This window comes from Neofelis nebulosa, chromosome 3 (assembly GCF_028018385.1).
Source record: "Neofelis nebulosa isolate mNeoNeb1 chromosome 3, mNeoNeb1.pri, whole genome shotgun sequence".
NCBI classification, from domain to species: Eukaryota; Metazoa; Chordata; class Mammalia; order Carnivora; family Felidae; genus Neofelis; species Neofelis nebulosa.
This window is the reverse complement of record NC_080784.1, coordinates 121,033,647-121,051,007: the sequence shown is the minus strand read 5'-3', so window position 1 is coordinate 121,051,007 and position 17,361 is coordinate 121,033,647. Positions and strand designations below refer to the sequence as shown.

At 37.0% G+C, this 17,361-nt stretch overlaps 1 protein-coding gene across 4 annotated transcripts in view; it reads right to left on the bottom strand.

Annotated features, from left to right (window-relative positions):
• Positions 1-17,361, bottom strand: part of MANBA (mannosidase beta) — a 114,544-nt gene that overhangs the window by 51,203 nt on the left and 45,980 nt on the right. For all 4 annotated transcript variants that reach the window (XM_058721778.1, XM_058721780.1, XM_058721779.1 and 1 more), the window contains exons 6-7: positions 16,328-16,503; positions 14,919-15,029 (exon numbers count right to left, since the gene is read on the bottom strand). In XM_058721778.1, the coding sequence (XP_058577761.1) occupies positions 14,919-15,029; positions 16,328-16,503 (287 nt within the window). The remainder of the gene's footprint in view (positions 1-14,918; positions 15,030-16,327; positions 16,504-17,361) is intronic.

Genomic DNA, 17,361 nt, shown 5'->3' with positions numbered 1-17,361 from the left:
CACCCCAACAGAAACACTTTTGAACAACCCTCCACTTCTATATGACAAAATGATTTTCAGTAATAATAACGAAATGAAATAGTGATAATATCCAAAAAAGAAATGCAGATACTGAAAGTTTTCTTTCATTTAACTTTATATGAACAATCATGCCATTTTTAAATAAAATAAATATTAGAGTATAAAAAAGGAAAAGTAATGGATTCATGTATTTGATTATGTTAATGTGTTTTTTAAAAAAGTAAATGGGGCGCCTGGGTGGCGTAGTCGGTTAAGCGTCCGACTTCAGCCAGGTCACCATCTCGCAGTCCGTGAGTTCGAGCCCCGCGTCAGGCTCTGGGCTGATGGCTCGGAGCCTGGAGCCTGTTTCCGATTCTGTGCCTCCCTCTCTCTTTGCCCCTCCCCGTTCATGCTCTGTCTCTCTCTGTCCCCAAAATAAATTAAAAACGTTGAAAAAAAAAATTAAAAAAAAAAAAGTAAATAATGTATCTGTATATTGGTTCATTATAGACATGAATATTTGCTATTTTGAGTCTTAACTTCTAAACATGTCAAGAACTTTGTCAAAATTGATCTTCTTTGTATGTATATGTTTTATAAAGACTATAGCCAGATTTGTCAATCTATCCTTGCATAGTTGATAGAAAAACCCCTTTTATAATTTAATTTAGAAATATGTTTTCTTTTTTTAATTTTTAAATTATTAGTATTTTTTTTTATTTGAGAGAGAGAGAGAGCACAAGTGGGGAAGAGGGGCAGAGGAAAAGAGAGAGAGAGAGAGAGAGAGAGAGAGAGAGAGAGAGAGAGAGAGAGAGAGAATTTTAAGCAGTCTCCACACTCGGTGTGGAGCCCAAAACAGGTCTCAATTCCAAAACTCCTGGGATCATGAACCGAGCCAATATCAAGAGTCAGATGCTCAGCCAACTGAGCCACCCAAGCACCCCTAGAAACATGTTTTTTCAAATGAAGCCCAAAATATACAAATATTTTGGGAAAGTATTAGACATAAAGGCAAGTTTGACAGAGATTTATAAAAGTTCCATTTCTCATTAAATCCCAAAAAATGCAGTAGTACCCATGCCTTTGTTTATTTAGATCCACTCAAAGTGTTTACAAATGCTTCTGGAGTGAAAAATTTCCACATCCCAAGTATGTCTTCTGAAAGTAACAGAATTAGAGAGAATGGCTGAATGATAGTGAACACAGACATTATTTGATCCATGGCTTTAGAACAACTGTCCAGTTCTTGGTGAAAATGATTGGGCTAGGGGCACCTGGGTGGCTCAGTCCGTTAAGGGTCCGACTTCAGCTCATCTCGCAGTTCGTGAGCTCAAGCCCCGCGTCAGGCTCTGTGCTGACAGCTCAGAGCCTGGAGCCTGCTTCAGATTCTGTGTCTCCTTCTCTCTGCCCCTCCCCTGCTCGCTCTCTCTCCTCTCTCTCTCTCTCTCTCTCTCTCTCTCTCTCTCTCTCTCTCCCTCTTTCTCTCAAAAATAAACATTAAAAAAATTTTTTTTTAAAGAAAAGAAAATGATTGGGCTATTCAACATTGTTATTTTGCTTTGTAAGACTAGAATCTTTTGTTATTCCTCTTGACACTCTTCTTCAGAATTTGATTTTTTTTTCTATGTAAATGTTCATTTCCTTTCATTTTTTTGTTGCATAGTAAATAGGCTTTGCCTTTCTGTGCACTCCAAAGAAAAGTTTGAAAGCTTGGTATTTCACTGTACATTGTTCAAGGCAGATTCTGGCTATCTGAAAATATGTTTGTATCTGATTAACCTCATCTAAACTTCTATACGGGGGTGGGGGGGTGGGGGGGGGTGGAGATGAGTGAAAAGGGAAAAACTGCGGTAGCCAAGAACATAATCTGAGTTGATTCTCATTTGTCCACATTTCTTTGTATCACACAGTACTTCCAAGTTGAGATCAACTTTTCAAAATTTACTGTGCCCTAGCTTCATAATGAGCATTCCATCTTGTCTAGGAAAGACTTTCTGTAGCTTTTTCCAACAATGAGGTGAGATTAAAAAGAATGAATAAAATTTTTCCAAAGTTCCAGAAAACATCACACATGAAGAAATCTTTCCAAAAAAGAAAATTCCACAAGGTTGAAAGAATGATTTCCAGAAGACAGAAATAAAATCTGAGATCAATCTATTTGATTTTTGTATGAATTCCGCTGTGAATACTGGCCAGATATGCAGCACTCTTATTTTGCTGACCACAACAGAGGTTTATGAAACAACCATCCACTTGTTTCAAGATACCTTCTGTGAGTTCAGCTGCAGTCTTTCCAGAAATAGAAGAAGGACTTCTTTACTTCAACTCTTACCACCTTTTACACAGCAAATCTGATTACCTGACATATTTAATTTCTATGAAACATCTGAAGTGCTATCAACAAAGAAATCCAAGGTATGTGGGGTTTTTGTTTAATATCTGCCACAACTAAAGCACACCACTGGTGTCATGTTTCACTTTGATTCTTTCTTTAATTTTAAAACAATTAACAACAAATCAAGAATTTCAATTCCAGAGACATTAAGATTAGTAAAATATTTCATATATGAATTCAAATATGCACTTACTGAACAAAATATTACATACTGCACATCACAGTTCACACTGTCCTCTAAGTTTTTTTTTAACATAGGTTATTTTTTTAGAGCAGTTGAGATCTTAACAAAATTGAGGGGAAGGTACAGAAACTTCCCATATCCCCTTTGCCCCCAAAATGCACAGCCTCCCCCATTACCAGCATCCTCCACTACAGTGGTACATTTGTTCCAACTGATGAACCTGGGCTGACACATCATTATCACCCAAGAACCATACGTTACATCATACTTCACTTGTGGTGCGTTACACTGTATAGGTTTGGACAAACGTATAACTTGAAATGTATGTATCATCACGGTATCATACAGAGTCATTTCACTGCCCTCACAATCCAGTATGCTTCACCTATTCATTGGTCCCTCCTCTTCACAGCCCCTGGCTACCACTTACCTTTTCACTGCCTCCAAAGTTTTGTCTTTCACAGAATGTCATATAGTTGGAATCATACCATATGTAGTCTTTTCAGATTGGCTTCTTAAGCTTCCTCCAAGTCTTTTCAGGGCTTCAGAGCTCATTTCTTTTCAGCATTCACTAATATTCCACCGTCTGGATCCACCAGGTCTATTTACCACCTCACTTACTGAAGGACACCTTGATTGCTTCCAATTTTTGGCAATTAGGAATAAAGCTGCTGTAAACATCCATGTACAGATTTTGTGTGGACGTAAGTTCTCACTCATGTAGGTAAATACTGAGCAAATTGATTGCTGGATCATATGGCAGGAGTATGTTTAGTTTTGTAAGAAACTACCAGACTGTGTTCCGAAGTGACTGGCTGTACCATTCTGCATTCCCACCAGCACGAATGAGAGTTCTTGTTGCTTCACATCCTTGTCAGCACTTAGAATTGTTAGTGTTCCAGGTTTTGGCCGTTCTAATAGGTGTGCAGTGCCATCTTGTGTTAATTTTCATTTCCTGATGACATGTGATATGAATAACTTTTCATATACTTATTTGTCATCTGTATCTCCTCACTGGTGAGGTTTCTGTTAAGGTCTTTGGCCCATTTTTTAATTGAATTATTTTCTTACTATTGAATTTTAAGAGTTCTACCTGGATATATTTTTAAAGTTTATTTATTTATTTATTTATTTATTTATTTATTTATTTATTGAGAGAAAGAGACAGACACGCACCCGTGCAAGTGGGGGAGAAGCAGAGAGGAGAGAGAGAATCCCAAGCAGGCTTTGCACTGTCAGCGCAGAGCCTGATGCGGGGCTCAAACCATGAACTGTGACATCATGACCTGAGCTGAAATCAAGAGTTGGATGCTTAACCAATTGAGCCACCCAGGCTCCCCTTTCCTGTATTTCATGTAACAAGATATATCTTTTACAACTATTTTCTCCCATCTGTGACTTGTCTTCTCATTCTCTTGACATTGTCTTTGGCAGAGCAGAAGTTTTTAATTTTAATAAAGTTCAGCCTATCAATTATTTCTATTTACAACTTTAAGCATAAAAATAAAACTCCAAAAAGGTCACAGTAAAGTAACTCATGCTGAGTTTTTTCTTTTTTATAATCACTATGCTGTTGCTGTTTCTAATCTACTTCTAAATGCAATAGTAATAAGACAGGGACTGAGGGTGTAAACTATGTGCACAACTATTTTAAACTGTTATAAACTTACTTTCAAAATGACTATATGCAGCAGAGTCTCCATGAACCTGGGGACAACTATATAACTAAGAGTTCTCCAAATTTACTTCCATGTAGAATATAACATTTATTAAAGGGTTAATAATAAAAATGTGCTAAATTGAAGCATACATATATGTTATTGAAACTCAAGAACAATCACACAGATGGGTAAAACTTAGACCAACAAAACATTTTGTGGGGAGGAGTATTTAATCACTGACATTATATAGAATTGTCAGACATACTACTAATAAAATATAGGCCAATCTGTAGTCTACACATAGTGTACCCACTTAACTGCCTGCAGATAGTTAGCAGGGCTAACTGCTCCCATTGCCCAGCTTGGATAAGCCACTGCCCATAGCCATTTTGGAAATGTTTGACTAAAATTCGACAGGAAGAAAGACAAAAGGGAAATGTACTGAGATGAACAGTGTCCTTCAAAATTCCTGTCACTCAGAAATTCAGAATGTGATCTTATTTGGAAATAGGGTCTTTACATAGACAATTAGTTATTAAAATGAAATTTTACTGGATTAGGATGGGCCTTAATCCAATGGCTGGCATCTATGTAAGTAAAGCAGAGACACACGTGGAGAGAAGGCCATATGATGACAGGGGCAGAGACTGAAGTAACGCATCTACAAGCCAAGAAATGCCAAGGATTACCTACAACCACCGGAAGCCGGAAGAGGCACGGAAGGAACATGGCCTGCCAACATCTTGATTTTGGAATTCTAGCCTCCAGGATCGTGAGAAAGTTAAGTTATTTTTGTTCTAAGCTATTCCATTTGTTATGGCTGCCCTAGGGAACAGAGGACATACAGAAGGAGACACACTTGACAATCTCTGTGAATTCTCTGTATTGATCAGAAGTACAGAGCGGTCAGAAATATAGCGTGATTATTCTGATTTCCCTATTTTTTTGGCTATGTACTTTTAAGGACTTTAGAGAGCCAAGAGCAGCACTTAGAAAGAAAAAGAAAGAAATCTCACTGGCATTGTGCTCTCCTTCTGCCCTGTAGATACTGCAAAGATGAAACTGGGAACTTAAGAAACAAAGAACAAAGCAAAGTTTGAAAAAAGAAGAGAGAGGAATAAATTTCCATTATTTTTCTAATTATACTAGCTAGAGGCAATCATTAACCTCTTCTTGCTTGGGAAATATGCAACGCAATTTCTAATTGTGGAATACATATTATTACATTATTTTTTCTATTTCCCTACAATAATTTAATTGGAGAATCTTGATGCCAGGTCAAATACAAACAACTACCTTCTGTTGCTTTTAGCAAGAAGATTTAGTTTTGGGGGCGAATACATGGGAGAATCTTATACAATACAGTAAAATCTTGGTTTGCAAGCATAATTTCATTCTGAGAACATGCTTGTAATCCAAAGCACTTGTATGTCAAAGCGAATTTCAAGAACCATTGGCTCAGTTGTGATCATGGGACATTTGGCATCACGTACTGCTCGTATCGCAAGGCATCGCTCATTCATCAAATTAAAATTTATTAGAAATGTTTGCTCGTCTGGGGGAACACTCACAGAACAAGTTACGCACAATCCAAGGTTTTACTGTAAATTACGCTAAAGAGAAATATCAACTAATTGATTTCCTATTTTTCCAGAAAGGCAAACCATGGTAGCCCTTCAAAAATACTTATTGTGCCTTTAACACATATTAGGTAGGTAATTCAAGTATAATCAATTTGTAGGATAAAAATAATCAATTAACCTGGGCATAAAATGGCAAAACAGTGATTAGGAAGATTTTTTTATTCCATTTACCCCAAGCAGCCTCCCCCACTACACTTATACACAAAACTTTCTTTGTTAAAAGAAAGCTGACTCCACCAGACTTGCATTCTAGGGTCCGTTTGAAAGGACTTGTTGGACAGAATTTATAATATCACAACACTTATCTTTTTATTTTTTAATTTATTTTTAAAGGACCTGCTACTTTTTTTATATTACCTCCCTTCATACTTACAGTATGTGCCTCAAAGTTACTTCTTTCAACAATGAAAAAATTTTTTTTTCAGTCATCAAGATACACTTTCCTGTTCACAAAGAAATGTAGTCCCTTCTTACGAGATCCAGTCCATCTCTGCTGCATTGGCCGTATCCACAATTTGTAACTCCCCCAACACCTTTTGCCTAAGTCAACTGCGCTGCTGTCTTGGGACATACTCAGTAAACAAAAAATTAAAATGTGTATGTCTAACCTCAATGGAAGAGAGACAAGAAAGATATAAAACTGAAGCAAGATAGATTTCAAATGAGATGTTTTAAAAATCGGAATAGTTTTACATAAGGCAAGCCCAGGATACAAACGGAACCATCAGAATATAAGAGTGAGAGAGGTGAGATAAGGAGGAGCCAATAATGAGAAAAAAAAAAGTCCTGCTACAAAAGCTAGTGTTGGGGAGCATGTGGGCATGTGGAGTAAAAGTGAAATATAAGCACTCTGGCAGGCACGTTTACATGCTCGATCAGAGCTGACCTACACATGCCCTATGATCCGGTGATACCACTTCCAGCAGAAATGCTGTTGGGAGCATATGTGCTCCAACTGATAATCAATAATGTTCATAGTAGCATTATTCAGAGTAGCCAAAATTGGAAACTACCTAAATTTCAAGAGCAGAATGTATAATACGATGAAATATCATACACCAATATAAACAAACTATAGCTACACACAACAACCTAGGTAAATGTTACAAATATAATGTTGAGCCAAATTAGCTAAACACAAAAGAATACACGCTATGTGGTTCTATGTACACAGGCAGACAAAAATACACTATAGTGTCAGAAGGCAGGACAGTGGATCTTTGGGAAAGAGGAAGGGGCAGTGATTGGAGAGGCTCACAGAGGATGGGGGGAGCTTCTGAAGTGCTAGCAATGCTCTATTTGTTAATCAGGATGACTGTTCTTTTTCTAATCATTCATTAAGCATTTCACATATGTTCTGTGTATTTTTCTATATATGTGTCATACTTCACGATAAATAGAAAATAAAAGAAATTCCAATCCGACAGCATGGATGGACTTAGAGGGTATTATGCGTGTTTTTTTAATGTTTATTTAATTTTGAGAAAGAGAGAGACAGAGAGACAGAGAGACAGAGAGACAGAGAGACAGAGCACGAGCTGGGGAGGGGCAGGGAGAAAGGGAGACTCAGAATCTGAAGCAGGCTCCAGGCTCTGAGCTGTCAGCACAGAGCCTGACATAGGGCTCGAACTCACCGACTGCAAGATCATGACCTGAGCCAGTCAGAGGCTTAACCAACTAAGCCAACCAGGCGCCTGGAGGGCATTATGTTAAGTGAAATAAGTCAGATAGAAAAAGACAAATACCATATGATTTCACTTACGTACGTGTGGAATCCAAAGAACAAAGCAAACTAAAGCGGAAACAAACCCGTAAATACAGAGAACAAACTGATGGTTGTCAGTCAGGAGGGGGTGTGAGGTTGGGCAAAATGGGTGGAAGGGGAGTGGGAGGTATAGGCTTCCACTTATGGAATAAGTATGTCGTGGGCATAAAAAGCACAGCATAGGGAATATAGTTAATGGTTTTGCAATAGTGTGGCAGATGGTAGGTACACTTGTGAGCATAGTTGTCCCATTACTATATTGTACACCTAAAACTAATGTAACTTTGTGTGTCAACTATTCTTCAATTAAGAACAAAGGAGAAAAGAAAAGAAGTCCCACTCTGACATACTCCCACCACATAAAAGCTGGGAAGAAATAAGACTGAGATTCCTGCCAAGACACAGATAATGATGGCAAGTAGCTATCAAATTCTTTGCTTGTTGAAACACTGGTAAGTCTGAAACCATCCGAAAACATAAAGAACTTTAGGACTGGCAAGATACCGAATTCCCTGTAAGAACTACCCTGGAAACAAAGGTGAATCAGGTATTATCTCTCACTTACCAAATCTGTCACTAATCTATACTTATAATCTAAATTTCAAAACAAACACCGATTCCTGAAACTTCCAAAGAGCTCAAATTTTTGTTTCCTTCTAGTTTCCTCTTTTGGGCAAACACAGAATTGTGGGGAGGCACAAAGATCATCTGATCCAACTTCTACCTTCCAAGCCAAGTGAACAAATGGACATAAATACTCTTCAAAGTCCCCACTGCAAATGGATGCTGAGGTGTTTGTTCCTCAGTTGCTCATTCTAGCGTGCACAACCTTGACCACCACATAACCTCTCCTGTGGGTGACCTTGGTCTCACATGCTCTACCTTAAGTTCTCTTCATTCTCCACCTCTATCCTATTACAGTAAAGGAAAAATTTCATAAATAACAAGTTACAGAATTAGCAAACATGTCCTCAGCTCTACTACTCTTCATTTTAACGTTCAAGTATTCTCAGATTTGGCCACCAGGAGCACATTAAACTGGTTCCTGGGTCCTTCTGACTTATCCCATCATTGTTGAGTACCTTCTTACTTTGTAGTGCAGCAAGATATTTTAAGTGCCAGCCCCAGCATTACTCAGCTCTCCGAAGAGCCCTGATCCCTTTAAGTAGACCGCTTTACCAAGATCTGAACACTACTCTGTTGATTGTTACTATAGCACCACTGTTACAGTACCTGTGGGAAGGCCTGGAAAGAGCTAGGAAATGTGTGTGTGTGTGTGTGTGTGTGTGTGTGTGTGTGTGTCTGACTGAAAATAAACACACACACATGCATTTACATCTGTATTTATTTCTATTATTCTCTATGTATGCTGAAAATCATGAGTTTATACTATTAGCTCCAATTCCAACCCATTCTAGCTTTTCTCTTTTCTGTATCTATACCACCTTCCTCCATCCATGAAAAAGCTGGATCTCAGTAGTTCAATATACTTACTTATGTGCACACTCTCCTGTATGTAACCAATCTTCTGACCCCAACCGGCCATCATTACCACTTGGCTCAGGTGTGGGTCCCACACCATTTCTAAGAGTCTCCTATACTCACTGGCTCTACTTCCTCACCTTGAGTCATTTTTTGACCCACCGCAATCTGACTTCCATTCTGGTCAGGTCTTACAGTCATTTCCTTATTACCAAATCCAAAGAATATTTCTTACTCCTTTTCCAACTTGAGTTCCTTATAGCATTTGACACTCTTTGAACATACTTTCTTCCTCTGGCTTCTGTGACTCCCCCCTCAACTGGTTTTGCTTCTCCTTCTTTGGTCATTTCTTCTTCAATTCCTTTATGGGCTTCTTTTCTCCTCCCACATTTAATTATCATGATTCCCTGGGGTTTTGTCTTAGCACTCCTCCCCATGCAGTCCCCAAGTAGCTCATCCCCTCCCATGGCTAAAATGAACTTATTCTGTTGACTTACACATCTCTGTCTTTAATCCACATGTAATTCTTAAGATTCAGACCTATATAATGAAATGCCCATCAAATGTTATTCCTTGGCTATCTCTCAATCATTCCATACAAAACACATCTAACACAGAAATAATTTCCACTCCATCCCATCTCTCAAACCTCTTCTTTCTGAGTAATTGAGTTCAAAGACCATAAATACAACCTGTTCAGTGGGCCAAACCAACAACTTAAGAACTATTCTTTATTTTTTTTTAAGTGTATTTATTTTGGGAGAGACAGAGAGAGACAGGGAGAGAGGAGCAAGAGCAGAGAGAGAGACAGACAGAGAGGGAAAGAATCCCAAGCAGGCTCCACACTGTCAGCACAGAGCCCAAACTGTGAGATCATGACCTGAGCCAAGATCAGGAGTTGGGAGCTTAACCAACTGAGCCACCCAGGTGCCCCAAGAACCATTCTTAATTCATTCTTCTCTCCCATTCTCACATCAACAAGTCTGATGGTATCAACTCCTAAATCCCTCTCAAACTTATTTCCTCAGCAATTCTGTAGACTGAGCCATCATCATTTTGGGCCTCACTCAATCACCATCACAGTCTTCTAACTGGCCCCCATTCTTGTCATTCTTCCAATCTGATCTGCACAATCTTTGTAAAACAAATATCATTATGGCTCTTTCCTTAAAACCCTTCAGAGAATTCCCACGGCCCTGAGGGCAGCCCAGTTCCTTCACACGGCTTACTAGGCCCTACATGATCTTGCCTTAGCCTACCTTTATGATACCATCTCCTGTTCTACTTTAAACTCAAATGCAGCCACAGTGAAATGACTTTCACCTCCAAAAACACACCATATTCCTTTGAGTCCCTGGGCCCTGACATATTCTTGTCCTTCTGCCTCTTTGCTACATTGCTTGGTCAAATTCTACTCATCCCTTAGACCATAGACATTACCTCCTCTGGAATCTCCCCAGAATGCTCCTGCTCTGTGCTTCTACAGTACTCCATATTTCTCTAGAATCCTTAGTACACTTTATTGCAATTGCTTGCTTACTTATTTAATTTCCCAACCAAATTATTAGCTTCATTAAGGCTTCAGAGAGAAATGTCTTATTCGCTGCTCTATCACCAGAGCCTAGAAAAGTGGCTGAAACACAGTAGATGCTCCCTAAGTTTTTAGTAATGAATGACTCTCAAAAGTAACAAACTCTATAGCAGCCACAACCAAATGGTACACTTCACAGACACACATTAACACAGGCATGGGGAAACACATCTTCCTTCACTCCTGTTGCTGGTCAATTTAAAAAATGGCATCTTTAAATGTAATAAACAATAATGCAACCATACCAGATTGAATGAAAAGAATTACTTCCCACAGTTAGAAAAGCACAGAAGTTCCTTTTCCTTCTCTAAAGTAAGTTGAAATGACTCATTATTTTTCACACTTTCGTGAAAATAACACACAACAAATTCAACATTTGAGGGAGCAGACATCTTCTACCAAAAGGGTTAGAATAAGCATGAATGTTTTGGCCCTTTAGACAGCTCTAGGACATTCTCCCTATCTACGCTACAGACACACGCACACACACTCACATACACAGTGTCTCAGGAAATATAGAGCATGATTAAACAAAGGAAAAATAGATAATGAGCCTTTAAAAGGTATATTTCCAAATTTAGCATGGTGTCTGGCCCAAAGGAGAGGTAACACCAAATGTGAGAGAGGACACCAGAGCATAGCCCCAGCCAACTGCAAACACCAAAGGTTGATGTTGGGGAAAGGAGAAAACCTATGAAGGGGATCAAGATTGCTACTACTTACTATACACTATTATAAGCCAGATTCAAGTAACTTCATCTTCACTGTCCTATTTTATATATAAAGAAATGGCACTTAAAGGACTAAATAAGTAGCCTACAGCTAATAAATACCAAAGTGTAGTTCTTTCCAGTCCTTAGTGCTGTACCCCAAACCAGGCAGGACTTAGTCATTCCTTTAAAGTCAAATTTTCTTTTCAATATCCTCTAGCTGAGGTTACCATAAGGCTTATTCACAGATTTAGAAATAAAACAGATGGTTATGGCTTCAAGGGGAAATATTTTTATTGTATTTTTTTTAATTAATGGTCCCTGACAGATGGGGGTGGGCAAGATCTCTCTCTACAGGTACTTTGATTGCAATACGTTGGAGTACAGGGGCTATTTTTTCCCATTGTCCTCTCTAGATAGCTCCAGTTTCAATCTTGACTCAATTTTGGAATTTTTAAAGTGATATGGAAAGGCATATAGTGTGTGTGTGTGTGTGTGTGTGTGTGTGTGTGTGTGTGTATGTGTGTGTGTATACACCCATATATATATAAATATATATGACCAATATAAGGTATGATGTATATGTACATATAATGTATGTATAAGATGTTTTGTTGTTTTTTTTTATTTTAGAGAGATTTTATTTTATTTTTTACTTAGAAAAAGAGGGAGGGAGGGAGGGAGGGAGGGAGGGAGGGAGGGAGGGAGGGAGGGAGACAGCATGAGTGGTGAAGGAGCTGAGAGAGAGTGATAAAGAGACTCTTAAGCAGATTCCATGCCCAGCAGGGATCCCCATGTGAGACTCCATCTGACAACCATGAGATCATGACCTGAGCTGAAACCAAGAGTCAGATGCTTAACTGACCAAGGCACCCAGGAGTCCCTAATATGTTTTAATTCGAAAAGCAGAACTCAAGTACACTGCTTTGGAAAAGGGATCCTGAGGCTCACCTATCATTTTGCCTTTCAGAATCAGAGAGGCTTGAGGATATAAAGCACACTGCAAAAGGGGAAATGGATGAAAGTGTATGCTCAATGGTCAGAATTTTAGTCCCCTTCTGCCACCAGACGCCCTGAATGGTAACAACCAATCTTATATTCCTCAGGCAAGAGAGTGGAGAATGTCCTCACTGGCAAAGCTAAACACACACACACACACACACACACACACACACACACTCACGATCTATAGCTACTGACATGTGGGCACCACTACATGATAGAGCTGGGTTTCCACCTATATAATGAATATCGAACCTCATCTAGGATTTCTTATCTGCATTTTTGTGACTTAATCTTCAGAATGAATGGACACCAAGACAGAAACCAAAACAAATAAGAAAAATAAAGAAATACGGAAAACAAAACAATGCAGAGAAAACTTCAAAAATACTTATAGTAATAATTAATATTCCAAGAGAAATGAGAAAATATTATAATTATAAAATTAAAATAGGATGCAATTTAAAAATAAAAAACCTTTTTAGAAAATTTTTAGGTGATAACAAAAATAAAGTATCTAATTTTAAAAACTGAAAATAAAATTAAGTAAATCTCCCAAAAGACCAAATAAAAAGACAAGATGGAATGCGGAAGGGCAAACCTAAGAATATTGCTCAATCCACGAGGTCCAATATCTGATTAACAGTTGTATCAAAAAAAAAAATAATAAAACAAAGATAATAAATGAAAAATTATAAAAGATATAATAAAAGAAAATTTCCAGGTTGAGTTTCTAGATTGGAAGTGCTCACAAGTATAACTAGCATAACAACAATAACCACAATAAAATCCACTCATTTTCAAATTTTTAAATTTTAGATTATCAGAAATAAATCCTAAAAGCTTCCAGAAGCAAACAAAAATAGTCCTATACAAGAAAACAACAATTAGAATGTAATTACATTTTAAAACAAAATATTAAAAGCTAAAAGATAATGAAAAAATGTTTTCAAGATTCTGAGGGAAAATGATTTCCAACCTAGACTTCCATACACAGCCAAACTATCAAGTAACTGTGAAGACAGACTTTATGTATTTGCATGCTTACAAGTTCTCCAAAATGTTATCTTCTACATACCCATTCTCAGGAATCTATCGGAGAAAGTATATCAGCAAAAGTGGAAAGTCAAATTAAAAAAAAGAAAAACATGGGTCCAAAGAAACAGAGTTCTATATTTAATCCAGAAGAAAAAAGAAGGGAATACTTAGAATTCCTAGAAGACAGATGAAGAAAATTCCAAGAATAATAATAAAAGGAAGTTCCAGGTCAACAGCTAAGTAGAAGTTCTAGAGAGTGACTAGCAAGATCAGGGAGATAAAAAAAATGGCTCTAGGAGAGAGCGTTTTGGGAGATAGCAAAAATTAAAAGAATAATAATAGTAACAATAAACAAGGGATAGAACACCTAGTGAGTGTGACTAAATGTAAAAGGTATTTCAAATATGTCAGAAAGTTTGTACAGGATTTAGAGGAAGACAAAAGAAAAACAAAGCAAGCGGTACATGAAGCAATTATTACTCTGAGTAATACAGAAAGTTGTACAAGAAAGGAAATATGATTTCAGCATACTATGTGATTCAGCTTTGAGTAGTATTTTCATAATATTAAATGTAAACACTGAATACTGAGTTAACAAAAATGGCCATTGGACAACACTGCAAGGGCAGAGGGAGGCAAAAATGTGTGTGTTGGGGGGCAAGCAGGGGTCATCAGAGAGAATCATGTAGAAGAGAAATATCCTCATCCTCTAGGTTTGAAGTCAATAGGCAATACATCAAACTGCAAAATTAGAAAACATCAGTAGAAGCATGTTATTTGGGAAAATAAAGATAAATAGAAGAAATAAGTAAAAGTTAAAAATGATTGATTCTGAGGAATAGAAAATAGGAATAGAAATAGGAAGAGCTGGGCAAGGGATTCTATTACTTTCTGGTAATATCTGAGCTTTAAAATTATTCATATGTGGGGCACCCGGGTGGCTCAGTCGGTTAAGCGTCCGACTTCAGCTGAGGTCATGATCTCGTGGTTCGTGAGTTCGAACCCCAATTTGGGCTCTGTGCTGACAGCTCAGAGCCTGGAGCCTGCTTCAGATTCTGTGTCTCCCTTTCTCTCTGCCCTTCCCCCACTCATGCTCTGTCTCTCAAAAAATAAACATTAAAAAAATTTTTAATTAAAATTATACATATGTATTACTTTGATATAATAATTGTGCAATTTAAAAACAATAGAATATTTATATTATATATTATATATATACTATATAATATTTATATTAAAATAATTTGTAAAGTCTAATCCATTTATAAATATATAAATATACACACAGAGAAGTTTTGGAATGCATATAACTGTTACTAGTGACTCTCTCTGAGTGATAAGGTTATAGGAGTTTTGCTGGTTTCTTCTTTTCCTACAAAGATTTGTATTGTTATTTTAACAAGAAATACACTTTTTCTTGACAAAATATTTTAAAGTATTTGCTTACCTTAGCTGATTTTTCAATACTTAAGCCTCCATCCAACTTAAAAAGAACTGTCATATTATATCCAGTCTGGTTTCCATGTCCATGAGGCCACCAAGTTTCTACAGTAGCATTCTTTCAAGAAACAATTTAAGTCATTCTAAGTAATCTGTGGCATATTTTCAGCAAAATAATATAGTCATTCAGAACATTATATCAATGTATCATAGAGTCAAGCACAGAAATTCTAGGTTCTATGTTATGCCAAATTATACCAACCCATAGATAATACTTAAAAATCAACAGGCTAGGGGCGCCTTGGTGGCTCAATCAGTTAAGTGTCCAACTTCGGCTCAGGTCATGAACTCAGAGTTCATGAGTTCAAGCCCCATGTCAGGCTCTGTACTGACAGCTCAGAGCCTGAAGCCTGCTTCAGATTCTTGTCTCCCTCTCTCTCTGCCCCTTCCCCGCTCACGCTCTCTCTCTCAAAAATAAATAAACATTTTTAAAAAATTAAAAAAAATCAACGTGCTAGGTGTTTAGCATGGATTAATATACCAAAGGATATTACAGAAAGGAAAGGAAATAACAGAATAACATGGGTTATCAGAAAAACAATTCTTTTCATTTCTAATACTGAAGCTTATTTTATTTTGTATTCTTAACATTTAGAACTGGACTTTGAGGTTGACTCTCCTTTTAAACCCAGAACTAGAAACTGTTTTGAGTTCTTACTGTATCCAAACAGTAACTGAATGTTGATTTACTCCATCCTATTCAGTTCACAATGATCAATTCCAGTAATAACAAAAGGAAAAAGAAAAGGAAAAAAAACAGCCCACTTTTACTGGTGAAAGATCATGAGTTTAGAATTAAAATTCTGTTTGTAAAATAGCGCCAATATTCAAAATAATTTACAAGTACCAATTATAATCACTGTGTTTAAATATAATGCTTAGAGGTCCGTGAGTTCGAGCCCCGCGTCAGGCTCTGGGCTGATGGCTCGGAACCTGGAGCCTGTTTCCGGTTCTGTGTCTCCCTCTCTCTCTGCCCCTCCCCCGTTCATGCTCTGTCTCTCTCTGTCCCAAAAATAAATAAAAAACGTTGAAAAAAAAATTTTTTTAAATAAATATAATGCTTAGAATGTATTTTGGATTCAGGATGCCACAAACAGTGCAGAAAAGTTAAAACACAACACACTTGCCTTCTTGAGAGGAAAGGATGTCAAATCACATATTCTCCATTTTCTTAATCTTAAAATTTGGAAAAATCATTCCTTAGCTCATAACACACACACAAATGTGAGAGGTTAAAAGTGAAGGAAAAATGGGAAAAGTACATTTTTCTTTCATACTCAGTCCCTTCTTTCTAGTCATTTCTTCTGAACAGTATTGCTCTTCATCTAGTGGTTCTGAGGAAGTACCATCATTCACCTTATTAATTTTCACAAATAGCTCAACAATCCTTTCCCCAGGTTGAAGTTCAATGCTGTACGTCTGCTGTGTTTGCAGTTTAGGAATGGCTACTATCACTTGACCAGAAATTGGCTTTGGGCTGACAACATCAAAAGAAGACTCTATTTCAAGATTCCACCCCTGGGTATGGTTATCTAAGACATAGAGAAAAAAAAAGAAAAGAAACATATATATATATATATATATATATATATATATATATATATATACACACACACACACACACATATATATAACACTTATATATATATATATGAATATATATAAATAATATGCTAAGCATTATTGCTGTACTCCTTAGGATTCACTGAAGAAAATACTAAAGCAGCTTCTAAACTAGTAAGCATTCCACAGATGCTGTCATGATAAAAAGTTCAGTGGAAATTCTCATTTGATCTTCATTCATTCAGTTTTGGTTTTTTTTCATCATTCATTTTGAAGAATAACCAAAATTATAGATTTTATAGATACCTCTAAAAATGTTACAATCATAAGTCATAAAAAACTTTATAAATAGAGTATCACAAATGAAAATATAACATAAATTTTCTAAGACTGATACATGTTTGCTCCTTTTTATAAAGTAAAAATACAGAGTTTCTTAAGGCATATAATAAGGTATAAACTTAGATGTAGTAGAATTAACCAAATGTGAAAAAACAGAGATACACAGTTGAGCCTTGAACAACATTGGTTTAAACTGCATGGGTCCACTTATATGAGGATTTTTTTCAATAAATATATTGGAAAATGTTTTTGAGATTTGTGACAATTTGAAAAAACTCATAATTGAACCAGCTTAGAAATACAAAAAAAAGTTAGGCACTATTGTAAGAGTACAGTATATAATACATATACAAAATACGTTTTAATCAACTCTTTATGTTATTGGTAAGGCTTCTGGCCAACACTAGGCTATTGGTAGTGAAATTCTGGGGGAGTCACTGGGGCTCCTGACTGGCTCAGTCAATAGAGCATGTGACTCTTGATCT